Here is a 17,169-nt window from a genome sequence, read left to right as displayed (position 1 = left end):
GATCTATTTTAGGAAGAGTTTAAAAATAAAAAGTATTAAGTGGAATTAAAAGAATTTCTAAAGCAATCTTCTTCAAAGTGTTTGAAAAAATATTCCAAGATTTTTTAATTAAGTTTAATTAATTTATTCAAATAACATTGCTTAAATAAACCATTAATTAATTATGAATTAATTAAATATTCCTGAATTTTGATTTTAATTGATTAATTGGAATTTAATAATTCATATTTAATTAAATTAATTTTAAGAATTTTTATTTTAAGTTAGATTTAATTAATGTTCAAATATAAGTGTATGTTAAGACTAATTAAGTTTTTAAATTTTAACTATGTTTTTAAGTCTTAATTTTAAGATAATGTTTAAAAGACTTTTCAAAGTTATTTTCAAACAATTTTAAATTTTTTTAAAACAATTTTTAATAGCATTTTTTAAATTTTTATAAAATAATTTTTAAAAGATTTTTTTTAAGTTTTTAAAATGATTTTTAAAATTTTTTAAAACAATTTTTAAAAGTATTTTGAAAAGGTTTTAAAATAATTTTTAAATTATTTTTAAAAGTATTTTAAAAAAATTAAAATAATTTTTAAAAGTTTTTAAAATGTTTTTTTAATAAAAGTTTTTAAAACTTTTTAAAAGGATTTTTAAATGGTTTTAAAGTAATTTTTAAAATGATTTTTAAAAGTTGTTAAAAGAATTTGTAAAAGAATTCTTAAAAGTTTTAAACAATCTTTAAAATGATTTTTAAAATTTTTTAAAATAATTTTAAAATTATTTTTAAACGGTTTTAAAACAATCTTTAAAAGAATTTTTTTTAAATTTTAAAACAATTTTTAAAAGTTTTTATAAAAATTTTAAAAACAAATTTAAAAGGTTTTAAAACAATTTTTAAAAGGGGTTTTAAAAGTTTTTAAAATGTTTTTTAAAAGAATTTCTAAAATAAATTTTAAAATAGTATAAAAGTAATTTTAAAAGATTTTTAAAGTGGTTTTTAAAAGAATTTTAAAAATTGTTTTTAAAAAAGTTTTTAAAATAATTTTTAAAGTTTTTAAAAATATTTTTAAAATAATTTTTAACAGATTTTTAAAATGATTTTGTAAATAATTTTTAAAGGTTTTTAAAATAATTTTAAAAATAGTTTTTAAAAGATTTTCAAAATTATTTTAAAAAGAGCTTTTTTAAACCAAATTCATCTTTAAATTAAGTTTTTGAATCTTAATGTTTCTAATTTAAGCTAATTTAAAGTTAAGTTTAAATTTAAATTTACATTTTAAATTTAATTAAATTAAGTTTAATTTTATTTTTTTTATTTTGAATATAGTTTGACGTTGTATTAGATTCAAGTTTAACCGTCAATTAGTTAAATATATATGTACAATTTAAAAATTGGCTTCTAGACTGTGGCGAGCGATAGAGACCTTTTTGGGTTTCAGACTAATAACCACTTCAAGACAAAGTCTTTTTGAGAAATTGTACATTTAACCATTCTATTGAAAACCTTGGTCTAACTAATTTAGGATGTGGCAAGGTAGCTTCGGTTAATTCCACTTAGCTAAGTAGATCAAGTAGGATGCGTCTTACCCTTCTTGACTTCCTAGACCAAATTTCTCTAACGTATTATCATCTCACCCTACCATGATAATATGTTGGATAAAAATCATATTATCTTTTTCCTATCTAGTCCTAATTATCCAAGTAGATAATTTATGTTTTTGAAGTGTCAACTAATTTGAAGACTCCAAATCATATATTTATGTTTTGAGTTTATATAGTGAATTTCATTTTTTAGGATATAAAATTGATTTTGTCCTACTTGCTTTGTTAAATAAACTTTCAGAACCTATGTTTTATTTGTTTCTTGTGTTAGTTAACCAGAGAAATAAAAGTTTTATTTATTGAGCTGGACTTATATCCGAGTCTGGACTTGTTATATACAGTTCTTTGGGATCCAAATATTAAATCTAAATTTTTTTATCTTAGGTGAAGCTTTCTAGCAGTCTTTTAAACTTCTCAACTTTACATTTCAAAATGAAATTCTCCTTTTCAAGTTTTGTAATTTGATTTGGGTTTTCATCTTTAATTTGTTTAGTTGAGGAGTTTAAGTTAAATTGTTCTTAAGGTCGATTTTCCTTAAGGAGAAAGTTAACATGTGTTTCAGATTTATTTAATTTTTTTATTTAAACAAACAATAATTTTTTAAAAAAATTGTGGTTAAATTAGATTCTACCTCATTGAAACCTTCAAAAATAGATACGGATCTATGACTTGACTCATACTCAAACTCACTTTCTCAATCTAAGTCACTTTCTGTCTCGATTCTAGTTGCCATTAGTACAAGGTAGTTTACCTGCTTCGATATTTCAGCATCTGATTCTTATGAAGAAGATTCGCCAATGGTGGCTTGGAGCGCCTTCTTCCTTTTTGTCTTTTTAAACTTGTCTTCTTTCAGTTTTGGATACTCGTGCTTTAAGTGACCCTTCTTGTTGCATCCAAAGCAAGTGATAGTCGTCTTTGGATTGTTGAATGTTGACTTGATCATTTTCTGTAGATCATCTTTGGCAAAGTTCTTCCTTCTTCTAGTGAGTATTTTTCTTATCAAATTCACTAGTCGCTCCTCTTCATCTAATTATGAGTTAGATTCATCTTCCGACTTGGGCTTAACTCAGGTTCTTGTTTTCATCTCCTTTGGCGAACCTGTAAGAAAAGTCACAAGTTAGTCTGTTCATGAAGTTCTAAAACACAAAAAAGTTTATCTAATTTTAATTTAGATAAATTCCTTGAAACTTTATAAACATCTACTATAAATGTCCACAGTGCATTTCGAGGAAAAGAATTACGTGCATACCTGATTACGTCTCTATTTTCCAATTGGTGGCCAATTAGATGCAAACCGTTAAGGATGTAGTTGACTCATCATTTCTCCGTCTTACATTTTTATATTAAATAAACTATTTAACAATGAGTCACATTTTGTTACCTTAGCATCGTTTGTGTCTTTGTGCAACTTGATCAACTTGTCCAAGAGTTCCTTTTTGTTCTCAAAAGGTCTGATCTAGTTGAGTTCTTCCTTCATCAGTCCACATTGAAGAGTGTTTAGTGCTTTGGAGTCTATTTGAGCCTTTTTCTTCTCTTCTTGGTTCCATTTTTCTAGGTCAATGAGTGCACCCAACACATTATCCATCGGGGTCGTATATCTTAATCGAGTGCTCAGCCATTGTTCAATATTCATCTTCAAGTATACCTCTATTCTTTTCTTCCAATAAGGGAAGTCGTCTCCGCTGAAGAATGGAGGGCGAGTAGTGTTGTAACTTTCATTTTTAGCCATTTAGTTCTAAAAATAATCAAGAAGGTTTCTAAGACTATGTCTTGGGGTAAGTAGTGTGGGAGAAAATAATACCATATTCAAAAAATATCTGAGTGGTGTTACACCAACTCAAAGAAAATTTGAAAAGATAATGAGAAATTTATCAGAAGAGGTGATTTTACCAATTCTAACTCAAGGAAAAATATTAAAAATATAAAAATTGAAAAAAAAAAATTGAAAAATAAATGAAATGTTCTAATGGTGATTTTACCAATTTAGAGTTACCCTGCTCTGATACCACTTGTAAGATCGTGTTAGTGTAGATTGTACTAATAATCAAGTTTTGATGTATGACAAATATGTTAAAGTTAGATGTGTTGTTTGTCTAACCTTTTTCTTTCTCGCTTGTTTCTCCTTAGTTTTATATCCACTTGTATTCTTGATTTTTGAAAAAGTGAAGAACATTATTCCCCCCCCCCCCCCCCCCCCCCCCCTCCTCCTCTAGCGTCTTATCGATCCAACAAATCATAGGCGTGTGAGAGAGGGTGAATCACATGTATTTTAAAACTGTTTCTTTATTGAACTTTTTAAAAACAAAGTGCACGGTGGAATAAAACTAAGTATAAAAATGAAAAATATAACACAGTTGGTTTACTTGGTTTGGAGTCTTTGATGACTTCTACTCCAAGACTCAGGTCCGTTGGACCTTTCTGATGGGTAATCTATTAATAAATGATTGATTACAAAGAGATGAATAAGAAAGTGTAACAACTTACACTTCCTTTAAGTAGTAATATAAATGACTTTAAAATAAATGTTATCAACACAATATATCAAAGTGGAAGCACACATGTGTTGGTGTCGGTCTGCCGGCAACAGTTGGGCATAGTTGAGTAGTAGAAGAGTCGCAACACAGTAATAACATGATGTCAGAGCGTCCGGATGGTCACGAGTTAGCATAGTGAAGTGATGTTTCAGTCTCTGTTCGAAGTCTCCTTTTAAATAGCGTTGGAGGCACATCCAATAGCCCAAGGCGCCTCCGACAGTGCTTATCCGATCTGTAGTCCTCGATTTCTATCCACGCGAGGGCGCCTCTAATGCGCTCTGAGGCACCTCCAATGCGCTCATGGGTGCCTTCATTCAGTGAATTTCTATCCCTGAAGTTTATCCTCGCGAGAACGCCTCTGTCATGTCCAAGGCACCTCCACTGAGCTCCGAGGCATCTCCCCGCAGCTCCGAGACTCCTCGAGCACTGTTCATCCGAGGCTTAGTTATGCATTTTAGCTCTTGCAAAACTCGTCAGTGTAAATAACAAATATACCCTGTAAGATAGAGTTAGCATAATAGAAATAAGACAATGTTATTAATTAGATCCTGTCTTATTAAGATCATGATCTAGTCATGGTCTCAACTTAGACTTCCAAAATGGATCTAAACTGACCAGCGCCTACAGTCCCATTGAGACTTGTCCTCACTGGATCACTCTCGCCCAGTGCTTACCTTACTTACCATTGTAAACTTGACCCTCGACCCATTAGGACTTATTGTTAGATGTCCCGTTTGGACTTCAACCAGTTGTTAGGTCCCACAGACCTAATTAGACTTTCTGTCAAACATCAACCTATATGGTCTTTCCATGCTAGTTATCAGGTCCTCCAAACTTAACTGGACTTCAACTTGGTGTTAGGTCCTATCAAGTCTTTCAATCCTGCACATTTGGTAAACTAGTTAGAAAACACAACATCTAACTTTAATACATTTGTCATTCATCAAAACATGAGTTTAACTATTAATGTTAACTGCACCAACAACTATCACGTCACACGTCCTTCCTCTTATTGGCGATCACTACCATAGCCGCGCGCATGACTAGATAATCACTTAAGGTGCAACTGCCTTAGACATGCGAGAGACCGACTGCCTCCTTTGGCCACTGCCAGGGTCATCTCAATCATTTTAGAGGGCATAGGCCGAAAAAATATTTAGGGTTATAATATACATTATTTTAAAAAATTAAATACTAATTTTAAAAGATAAATACATTTTTCTATAAAAAAAATTAATTTTCTATGATGTAAAATATTAATTAATTTTTTATATTTTTAATTAATAAATTAATTAAATTATTTTTTGGTGTAGATAAGATTTTATTATTTTATTTCAATTTGATTATCCGTTAAAATTTGGCATTATCTATAAATATAATAAAATAACAAATAAATATTAACTTTTATTTAAACTAATTGAAATAAGGATAAACATCTAAAAAATATATCCCTCCTAAATGATTTTCGTAACCATTTATGTCCCTGTCGTTAACTTGACCGTGAATATGAGATAGAATCGGCATGTGATTTGCACATGCTTGTAAAAATCCCCTAAAAATCCTGATTCCTCAAATCCTAAGGCTCCTCTCCAAATCTATTCTTCCCCTTCGTTAAACCCTAGCTCTCCTATCACACTATATTCTGGCCCCATAACTTAATCGAGCCGATGACTATAAGACAGATTTACAACATGCAACTTATAAATTATCATGGATGTTAAAATTAGGAGGATCTAGAGGAGCATGAGAACGGATTTAACTTTGATTTTTATCTTCGTCAAATTGCTAAGGTTATTTCTTACTAGAAAGAAGAGGACTGACTGATATTTGCGTTGAATGGGTAGGGACCATTGCTTCCTAGTGCTATCGAGGATGAAGATTGTTGTTTTGTGTCAAATAGACTAGGAGCTCCTACTTTCTGTTCTATAAAGGAAGAGGACAAAGAGTGAGGAAGGAATACCACTAATAGAGAAGAAACACGTCCTTTGAGAGATTGAATCACGGGTGAGAGATGCGAAGGGAGTGGGAGAAAGAGCCTAGGGTCTATAAAAGAGGGAAAAGATGTGGGGATATTGATGTGCATAAATTATATATGTTTTATGTATTGTTTGATATATATTCATTTGTATTTTTTTATTATGATTTATCGTTGTCGCATCTTATTTTATTGTTTTATCAACATGATTATTCGTTTTGTTTGGAGATTTATTTTTGGCTTGTTTTAAATCAACAAAATATGATCGTGTCTCTTGGCATGAATGTGTTTCACAGTGACATGGTCATAACTCATAAAGCACGATCGTGTCTCTCATGAGTTCCCAGACATTGGAAATTTATGTAAACTCTCCAGTATGATCTTCACAAGGTCATACCAGTCTTTGCTTAGAATGCATACAAGAGTGTAAACGTGAAGGTAAAGTGATGAATAATTTATTGAGACATTAACTTGCATCATAATGAAATCGAAATCTTAATCATCTAAAATTCCAACTTCTCTCTTCACTTGTGCTCAATTTCTCTCTGTCTCTCTCAACTCCTTCTCAACTCTTTATCTCTAATTCTTTTGCGTTTGTGAAATCAACTTTTAATCGTGTAGATAACTTGCTTTGCAAAATTTACTAGTGTTTAATTAATAATTCTATGAAATCAATATTTTATTACTTGACGATATTCCGTGCATCTGTAGATTGATAATAATTACCACGAGGGAGAGGAAGAGTATGAACTAGTAACTGTAAAAGAGGAGAAAAGCATAATTTTTTTTGAGAGATTGATATAAGCAAGAGTCGGTTGGATTTTTAAAAAATAAAATATCAGTAAAAAGGAAGAAGTGTTTACCGATTTATATATATATATATATAATAAAATTAATTAAGAAAAAATTAATATAAATAATATTAAAAAAATTAGAACATTTGGAGGTCCAAATAAAATAGAAGCCCTGAGCATAGACCTTGTTGGCTTATACCTTTAACTGGCTGTGGCCGCTGCTATTCTTCTTTGGTCGTGGCTGTCAGCAGCAACCTTGTTTTGGCCATTGCTTCCCTTTCTTGGTCGTGACTACTGGCATCAGTCTTGTCTTGGCCGCTGCTGCCTGCCTTGGTGAGGCTAGATCCTCTAGTCCAAAATTTTCTGGATCAGAAGAGACCCTATTCATTCATTAGTTGGGTGGACTGGACCCCACCTGTTAAACAGATGAGGTCTAGTCCATCCAACAAATAAATGAACAGGGAACCAAAATTGGTCTAGGGATCTTGGACCAGAGGATCCTTGCCCTACCTTGGCATCTCCATCTGCGCAGTAGGGATCCTCTGGTCCGTAAATTATGGACCAAGGGATGGTCCATTACATGTGAACCATTTATTTAGATAGACTCCGTAAATTATAGACTCCGTCCCCTCGAATGGTCTAGTGTCTAGCGCATGAGGTGTTGCCACAATGAGATATGAGATTCGGATCTCGGCAAAGCCAAGGTAAATACCTCCCCTATCTGCTAGTCACTATTTCAAAGCTTAGTAGCCGCCCGTGATTTACCTCCTTCATATTGGCATTGGGACGGGTTAGCGGGGGCGCTAGGGGAGCGTATTCATCTTTTTCCCATAATTGATTTAGATAGACTCCACCTTTAAATAGGTAGGGTCCATCCAAATCAACGGTTTAAAAAATGAGATCATCCTTTGATCCGTAATTTATGGACCAGATGATCCGTCCTCCCATCTGCCTACATGGATTTATGTTAATTTTATATTTTTTAATATTTATTATTTTATTAATAAAAATATTGTTATCATTATGAATATTATTCTAGCAATGTATATTATTTTTGGTTAGCAATTTTTTCAGTTTTATTGGGTTGATTTTGATATTCGTCTGGAGCAAAGTGTAATAAGGTGACTTGATTCGTAGTGCACTGCTGTCTTTGACAATTTTCCGCAGAGAATTAAAAGTGATTTTATTTTTGATCTTAGTTAATTTTGATGCTGTTTTTGGCCTCATACTTTTTACTGTTGTCGACTGCGGTTAGTAGTGAATTTAGATTTTTTTTTTTTTTGAAAAAGGAAGGGGCGCATGCAGCCCTATTAATGCACCGTCGAAATAGTTTGTTGTAGCATAGAGGCGAAGGCAGGTCGAGAACTCCGAAGCGATGGAGGAGGAGGAACTGAATCGGAAGATCGAGGCGGCCGTGGTCGAGATCCTGCGCGAATCCGACATGTCCTCTACCTCCGAATCCATGGTCCGCTCGACGGCCAGCAAGCGCCTCGGCCTCGATCTCTCCAGCGGCGTCCGCAAGCTCTTCGTCCGCGGCATCGTCGAGTCCTTCCTCGAATCGCAGCAGACTGAGGATGAAGAGGCCGTGGGAGACTTCCCCGCAATCAGTTTAAAGGGAGAAGAAGAAGAATCTGCGGAGCAACCGGCAGCTGATCGAGAGGAGGAAGCAGAGGGTGGGTGTTCCACTACGAGAAGTCGTCGCAGACCCAACGAGTGCGATGATGAGGGCGATCTCAGCCTTTGCCGCGTGAGTGTACTGCATCTACTGATGGTTCGGAGCGAAATCCTAGGGTTTTCTGCTGATCCTTATTTATTTTGTTCCATGGCAGTTGCCAAATAAGCGAAGGGTGGCACTTCAGGATTTCAAAGGAAAGACGCTGGTGTATATTCGAGAGTACTATCTGAAAGACGGCGAAGAACTGCCTTCCTCCAAAGGTATTCTTGGTCTTTTCTTCTGAGTCATATTATTTCCTGCTTGAGCACCCGGTTGCTGTGGTCTTTCCAAGCCGGGATAAAAAAACTCCTAGTTTTTTGCTATCGGGTCCTTGTTTTTCAAAAGTCCCAAAGAGGGTTTCTCTCAACAATTTTTCCCAACAGTATTCCCACTAAATCGTCTACTCCGTCGGTCCAAACATTATGTTGGCTGGATGCTGTGCTAAGCCGTCTTTGGCTCGCGGGGATGAAAGCTTGACCGGTGGGTCATCGCCCCCATTACGAGTCCATTTCGACTGGAGGCTTCTACGTCCTGAAAACATCTTTGGGTATAAAACCTCAAGATTTCCCCCTTGGTTGTGTGGCTTTCCCAATGCTGGCTGCCACTGCGTTGTTTAACTAGTTGTAGAGGATTGTTCGATCATCATATATCCCGTAGGGTTAAACCATTGCTCTCTGCAACATAGTTTTGTGCCAAAATAATATTTTTGCAAAACCTTGTTCTTTGTCCTTCGGTCGATTCAACCGTCTAGTCAGCTAGCTAGATTCAAGCCCTCCAATCTTGCACCAAAATAATATTTTCTTTGAAGATAAATATAGTGGAAACCTTCAAGCCCACTTTTTTTCCCTTTTTTTTTTTGAGGAAAGTGCTATTCTTATTTCAATTTCTTGTGAATACGAATAGTGTATTTTATTTGGCAATATCTCTAACTGGTGCTTCATTGATCAAAGACTAATAATATCCTCTTGCCTTGTAGTTGAACAGTTGGCTTAGATTTTAAAATGATTTTTTAGTACTGTTAATATGTGAGTCGGATGACTTTAAAGGGATGACTTGGCATACTAGTCATAAGCATTGTAGTTGAACAGTTGGCTTAGATTTCATGGTGTCTTCATGAAAATACTAGTGTGTTTTTTTTAAAAAAAAACTTTGAAGAGTTAGAGTACTTGTTAAGCCTTTGTGAAACAGTCATGTTCAACTTAGTGTTGTAGCTTTTCAAAGCAAAATTTTTTTAGGAGAGTTCATAATCATGGAGAATGAAGAAGAAGAGAGTTCATGTGTATTTTAGCTCCACATCTAGCTTTCGGAAAAAGAGAGGCATATAAATAAACAAATATGCATAGAGTAGTGTCTTGCATAGACACTACAAGAAAACTCTTAAATAGCGATGGATTTTTTTTTCCATCACTATTATTTCGGTTGCTAATTTAGTAATGGAAAAAAAATTCGTCGCTATTTGAGTATATTTGCCTAAATTTGTATTTTCTTTTATTTAATTAGTGACGGAAATAACATCTGTTACTAATATATCGACGGAAAAAATAAACCGTCCTTAAAATAGCGACTGAAGTTTATTTCCGTTGCTAACTAGCGACAAAAATTAACTTCCATCGCTATATAGGGACAAAAAAAATCCGTCGCTAAATTAGTTTAATCACAGTTTTTTAAAGTTTTTCTTTGCACACGCTCGAATTCCATCTCTCCTGCCAATCTTGATCCTCTCCAACACGATCTCGATCCTCTTCGGCACGCACTCTCGTCATTACTTAATCTCTTCCCTCTCATCTCCTTTTTAACCCCGTCAGTAGGGTTGTCACTTCAGACACATTTTCTACCCTAGCGGCAAGGCCACGACCTCTGGGCAGGCCACGAGACCTCGGTCGGCCCCTCTGCCCTTGTCGCGAGGCCTTGAATAGCTGCGGCTAGATCTATGCGGCCTCAAGCCTGGCCATGTGGCCTCTGCCCTAGACGCAAGGCGTCGACCGGTCGTACCCTCAGCCATAGCAGCGAGGCCTCCGCCAATCGCTAATTGTAGGGTTTAGGAAAAAATCCTAAATATCATAAGAGAGCTTCTAACTTAGATTTCGGTTGCTAATTCAGCAATGGAACAAAAATCCATTGCTATTTGAGTATATTCGCCTGAATTTGTATTTTCTTTTATTTAATTAGTGAATCGACGGAAAAAATAAACCGTCCTTAAAATAGCAAAGGAAGTTTATTTTTGTTTCTAACTAGCTACAAAAATTAACTCCCGTCACTATTTAGTTACAGGAAAAAAAAACCCGTTGCTAAATTAGTTAAATTACTGTCTTCTAAAGTTTTTCTTCACACACGCTCGAATTCCATCTCTCCGGCCAATCTCGATCCTCTCCAACAAGATCTCGATCCTCTTTTGCATGCACTCTCCTCATCATGTAAGCTCTTCCCTCTCGTCTCCTTTTTAACCCCGTCAGTAGGGCCATCACTTCGGACACAGTTTCTACCCTAGCAGCAGGGTCACAGCCTCTGCGCAAGCCGCGAGACCTCGGTCGGCAGTGGCCTCTGCTCTTGCCGCGAGGCCTTGGGCGGCCACGGCTAGATCTGTGCGGCCTCAGGGCCTAACCATGTGGCCTCCACCCTAGCCACAAGGCCTCGACCGACCGTAGCCTCACCCTTAGCAGCGAGGCCTCTGCCGGCTGTGAGTTGTAGGGTTTAGGAAAAAATCCTAAATACCATAAGTTAACTTCTAACTTAGATTTTGGCGAGTTGCAGGGTTTAGAGTCAAAATTTTAACTTGACGGAGGCCCTTTAGAAATTTTAATTCCTTTGATTGAGCAACTTATTGTATACTTATTCTTTGTGTGTTCACGACATGCTTAGTTAATATATGGATTCATGTTTGTAGTACCTCTCTTGTATTGATGGATGCATGCGTTAGAATATGCTTATATTGGTCATTTAACTTTTGAGATTATTCTTATTATTTGTTTGACATGTTGATATGATATTTTTGCCCTTAACTTACCGAAATTATTGCATAATTGTTATAGATGATCCATTAGATAAGTTAGGTCATGATTAGATGGTTTAATGATAGTATTAGGTTTTAATGGTTTAATGATCAGTTTGTTCAAATTGTAATGATGATTAAATTTTAGGTATGGCTTTGTTTTTTTAATGTAAATCTCACTAGTTATATCCTATAAGATATTATTGTTAGTTATATCCTATAAGATATTATTGTTTTGATTTAATTATTATTTGGATTGTGTATGTGTTATAATGTTATTTTGTGGATATAATCATGTCAAATATTGCAGTAGTACATAGTGCCCAGATTATTCTGAGGATTGTGGGGGATTGGTCAGTATTTATGTTATTAGTAATTCAAATGCATCTAATTTTTTATTTATTATTTTGATAAATGAAAGCTTTTTCATACAGTTTTACTCCAGATGGTCATAGTGTAGCTGCTTATATAAGCAAAAAATTTAGAGAGCGTCAATGTGCTTCTGGTACTACATGGAGACATGTAAACCAAGATTTGAAAGACTTTTATTATCAGGAATTTTTGGTAAGTAATTTGAATATTATTGATACAATATAATATAATATCATTTTATATTATTTTTTTCGATATTGTTGCAGAAACAATATACTTGGGAGCCAGGCCACGAGTCACAATTTAAAAAAATATGGAATAATTATTGTGCAAAATTATATAAGGACTTGTTATTCAAGTGGAGAAGGAAGGGAACAAAACCATCCCATGTACCAAATGAGATTTGGGATGCATGGAAGAACACTTGGGCTACTGAAAAATGGCAACAATATTCATCGACTGCTCGAAATAATAGAAATACAGAGGTCGCTGGCCCAAGCACAGGATCCACAAAGCATACGGCTGGGTCACGATCTATTGTAGAGCATGCAATAGACTTGGTAAACTTACTATAAAGTTATATTAGAATTTTTTTTATTATTAGTGAACTTATTTTATTTTATAAAAAAATTTGTGTATGCAGACTGATATTTTAGAGAGACGTCCTACTTGTTGGGAGGTATTTCGCAATACACACAAAAAGAAGGATGGCACCTTTGTCGATGCTCGATCAAAAGCCATAGACGTAATTTTATTACCGCTCACATTTAACAATTATTAGTTTTATTAATTTTATATTAGATATTGATAATATGTTTTTTACATAGGATGAAATCACTTATCGAGTTACTCAGGCATCTCAGCCTGTTATAGAGGGAGAGGAGTTACAAACTCCATCAGACGATGTATTAGATGATATATATTATGACGTTGTTGGTGGAACGAAAAAAAACTCCATCTACGGCCTTGGCTCCCAAGCAAAAGTTGCATATGAACGTGTGATGGCTCCTAAGCTCAAGGGTCGTCCTACTTCTTCATCTACTCGAGTGAAAACGTTAGAACAAGAAAATAAAGAATTAAGGGATCGGATCACAGCAATAGAGCAGTCGATGGAAGATCGAGTCAAGACGTTAATACAACAGCAAATGCAAGAATTTATTGATAGAATGAGTCCAAATTTTCAAACATCGCATCGTTTTGACTCGCAGGAAGTTCAAGACCCAAACACTCCTGAAAAGTAGCTTCCGAGGTGTGTTGACTTTCAACTTAATTTTTTTGTTTATTATTCATAAAATATGAAAAATAGTTCTGTTAATATATATATATAGCTCTAATTGTATTATATTTTTCCAAAAACAAAGTAGATAAAAGGTCAACACTTAAAGAACTGGATTTGATATTATATTATATCATTAAGGTATGTATTCTTTTAAAATATGTTAAACTTGTGTTGATCATTTTTTGCATTTTCCTATAAGTAGTTTAACTTTAGAATCATATATAGTATTGATGTATAGTGTTAAATAAGATGAAATCTCTCAAATAAGGGAGTTTTTGTGAAAATTTTATTGAAAATTAGCAACGGAATTTATTTCCATCATTAAATTATCGTAAATTAGCGACGGAAAATTTAAATCCATCGCTAATATTAGCAATGGAGATTAAATTCCGTCGATAAATTTAGCGATGGAACTTTAATTCCGTCGCTAAATGACGTCGGCGACCGAAATTATTGCAACTAAAAATTTCGGTCGCTAATCATTGGTCCCCTTGTAGTGAGACGAGCTAGTAGCAGGACCACTCAACGGTACCAAGTTGGATTTTTGGCTCTTCAGCAGTGCAAGTCACAGAAATGCATTGATCTCATCATATCTTAGCATACTTTTATTGGTTCTAGTTGCACATAATTAGGGAGAGTGATTTGAGTCTTCTGAAAAGTCTATGCGCATTGAGATCTACAATTGCTACATTGTGACGAGACATATTTCCAACCCTTCATGGTTCCACTTTTGAAAAACTTGATGACCAATTTCTATGCCATAAGATATGTTACTAAAGTGGCTGTAACTTTGTGTCCATTACTATCCTGCTTTCTTTGAAGATAATATATAGTGGAAACCTTCAAGCCCACATGTTTTTTTTAAGGAAATGCTATTCTTATTCCAATTTCTTGTGAATATGAATCGTGTATTTTATTAGGCAATATCTCTAACTGGTGCTTCATTGATCATAGACTAATAATGCCCTCTTGCATTGTAGTTGAACAGTTGGCTTACATTTTAAAAATGATTTTTAGTAGTGTTAATATAGGAGTATCCTTACACTAAATGGATCACGACATTTCGGTCAGCCTTGCACTACATTGAATTACCTTTCTTCAGCGTTTCTTTCTATTCTTTTACTTTTTCATCTACATAAATCAATTTTCATCCACAATTGCTGCAAGAATTATTTTTTTTCTCATGCTGATCCATTTCATGCTGTATCCTCAGGCATAAGTCTGACAATTGAACAGTGGCAAGCTTTTCGGAAAGCCGTTCCCAATATCACCGCTGCGATAAAGAAGCTCGGAAGGTTCCGACTAAAGGTGCTTGGATCGCAAGTTTTTGATTGCCTGAGAAGTATCAGGGGTTTTGTTTTGCCTCATGTCATTAAAGTAGGCTCTCTTTAGTTTTGTCTACTACTTGTTAGGCCTAAATCTTATATATATGGTGACTTCCTTTTGCGGGGATTTACACTACTTATCCTCTTTGTGAAAAGCTTCTCATGGAGATTTTGGATGATGGTATGTGAACAAAGATATATGGGAAACTTCATTTGACTCATTTGACAAACGAATGAGTCATTTCTTTATTGCAGTTGCAGCCAGATTGTAAGCGTCATTTTAACTGTTAGTGCATCCTATTTCATAGATAACTGAGAATGATGGGTGGATAAAGAAGTGAAAGAATATCATTTAATCGACTTTTGATTAAAAGGTGGATAAATAAGTGAAAGAATATCATTTAATCGATTTTTGATTAAAATGGAGCGGTACGTTTTTTTATTTGTCTAAAAGAACATCTTAATTTTAAAATTATCAAAAAATATAAAAAATAGTGTTATTTTTTTCTATTCTTTCTGCTAATCTCTTATATCCCCTTTATTTTTTTTCAATGCATCTCCTTTTTCTAGAATTCAAAAGGGTTTGATATATTTTCACATCAAGTTCACCGTTGGATTTGATATGATCTCCTATCAAGTCCACGGTAGATCTGATATTTTTTCATATCAAGTCTATTCTGGGTCTGATATGGTCCAATGTGTCAATATCATGTTCACATCTAATATTTTTTCATATCATGCATGTTGGCATAATATAAAAAATATCAAGTCCATATTGAGTCTAATATTGTCCAATATCAGGTCTAGCGTAGGCCTAATATTTTTCCATATAAGGTACATGTATTAAAAAATAATATGGAATTTAGGAGGTTGGTGGAAGGGATAGGAAGGGAATAATATTTTTTTTTAATGTACTTTTGATAATTTTAAAATTAGGATATATATATATATATATATATATATATATATATATTTGTTAAATATGGAAACGTGATTACTTATTTTGATAAACAAACTGCCATTTAATTCATCCTAATATAATTTTTGGTTGGATAAGTGAGCATGGAAAGTTGATTCATTTCTTGTCCATTCACATGGATGAACTTGATAAGGCCTATCTTGTTTTGTATCTAATCCTCTTGATTAGTCGTATCTTGTTCATTTCTAACTTAACATTTTTAATAATAATAATAATTCAACTAAATTTTACTCGAGTGAATGCTGCCTTTGATCTAATTACAAAATCTAACTGAATTGGAACCGGATCTGGCTGTCCATATGATAATTTGATCCTTTCAAACAAAATGAACATTATATTCACCATTCCTATATTTAATTTGCAAAAATTATACAGATGAAAAAAAAAAAAATCAGAAGATCAAAAATATTCAAATACATTTTTAACTAAATGCGAGAATGGATATTCTGCGGAAACGAATGGAATACAAATTCCTGCAAGTTAAACGTGCTACAATGGTATATAAAACTAGTATCATTGATTAATGGCATAATGTAGGGTCAGAAAATTTCAAAGTATCTAAGGTCATAACGCTATTAACGTGTCATGCGTTAATAGCAATATAATATTATATTTTTTCAATCTGTAGATATTTAACATGTTTAATTTGTTGAACGCGTTAAATATTACATTGTATCTATAATATATCCATGTAAATATTAACACTGGAATATTAACAACATTACAGATGACCTGAAGTAGATAGAGAGGACCCCATAAGAGGATAAAACTAGTACAAAGGGTTAATTCGATCCTGCCCTTGGTACACAGGTAGGATTTGAGTACCGTAATTGTTTTTGTTTGATGATTTTTTTATTAAGCTTCTAACTGTGCTAATAAGATTTAAAAAATAATAATCTCAAATCGAAAAATTTTTAGATAAACACGGAGTGTTTAGAATTGAGTGACCGTATCTCCAAATTATATATATATATATATATATATATATATATATATATATATATATACAAACTAATAAGATTTTATCTTTTTTAATATTTAATATTATAATTAAAAGTAAATTTTATTGAAATAAAAAAATCATCAAAACAAATTTGTTTTTTTTTTTTTATAAAAATCACGCACAGTACTCTTACGGCCTTGCACTTAGGATAGAATCGAATTAACCCGTATATAGTCTTCAGATCAGAATTCAGAATAGGTCTAAATATAATTAATTTTGATGAGGTATCATATTTTTATTTTAATAAGAATCAAAAGGATGTCTTTGATTTAAAGATAATTAATTTTGATCATTAATCATCTTTTTAGCAAAAAATTTAAAGGATGTCTTTTTTATTATTATTATATTATTATTATGATAAAAGATATATTTTATAAAAATAGTAGCTCACCTGAAGATCTTTATGCCTCTCGGGTTAATTTTTTTATGTGAAAAGTAATAAAATTCTCATCCAAAATCAGTATTTACCCGCTCATATTATACTATTTTATCCCTTTTTTTTTTTTCTTTCCTTGAATTTCAATTCTCTTTAAAAAGGTGCTTGGTATATATTTGATAATGAGAATGATAATAAATTTTGATTAAAAGGTTAAATGACAATGAAAATGATTA

The 17,169-nt window shown here is 33.2% G+C and overlaps 1 protein-coding gene across 3 annotated transcripts; it reads left to right on the top strand.

Annotated features, from left to right (window-relative positions):
- The first annotated feature begins 8,213 nt into the window (after window positions 1–8,213).
- Window positions 8,214–14,824, top strand: LOC122045397 (RNA polymerase II transcriptional coactivator KELP-like). 3 transcript variants are annotated; one of them, XM_042605618.1, is made up of 8 exons: window positions 8,214–8,643; window positions 8,726–8,831; window positions 11,913–11,952; window positions 12,034–12,163; window positions 12,238–12,531; window positions 12,615–12,716; window positions 12,799–13,220; window positions 14,464–14,824. In XM_042605618.1, exons 1-7 carry the CDS (start codon window positions 8,272–8,274, stop codon window positions 13,210–13,212), a joined length of 1,458 nt encoding a protein of 485 aa, XP_042461552.1. In that variant the 5' UTR covers window positions 8,214–8,271; the 3' UTR covers window positions 13,213–13,220; window positions 14,464–14,824. The 3 variants fall into 3 exon arrangements, with proteins under 3 accessions (XP_042461552.1, XP_042461543.1, XP_042461561.1); XM_042605609.1 differs by having other exon boundaries at window positions 11,910–11,952; window positions 14,464–14,529; XM_042605627.1 differs by lacking the exons at window positions 11,913–11,952; window positions 12,034–12,163; window positions 12,238–12,531; window positions 12,615–12,716; window positions 12,799–13,220.
- Window positions 14,825–17,169: the final 2,345 nt, after the last annotated feature.

The sequence above is a fragment of the Zingiber officinale genome, chromosome 1B (assembly GCF_018446385.1).
Source record: "Zingiber officinale cultivar Zhangliang chromosome 1B, Zo_v1.1, whole genome shotgun sequence".
Taxonomy (NCBI): Eukaryota; Viridiplantae; Streptophyta; class Magnoliopsida; order Zingiberales; family Zingiberaceae; genus Zingiber; species Zingiber officinale.
This window is presented reverse-complemented; position numbering and strand designations above follow the sequence as displayed.

Coding starts and splice junctions, on each gene's coding strand:
- LOC122045397 (XM_042605609.1), top strand. CDS start 8,272: ATGGAGGAGGAGGAACTGAATCGGAAGATCGAGGCGGCCGTGGTCGAG. Junction 11,953..12,033: donor CTGAGGATTGTGGGGGATTG/GTCAGTATTTAT, acceptor TTTTTCATACAG/TTTTACTCCAGATGGTCATA. Junction 12,164..12,237: donor TTTATTATCAGGAATTTTTG/GTAAGTAATTTG, acceptor ATATTGTTGCAG/AAACAATATACTTGGGAGCC.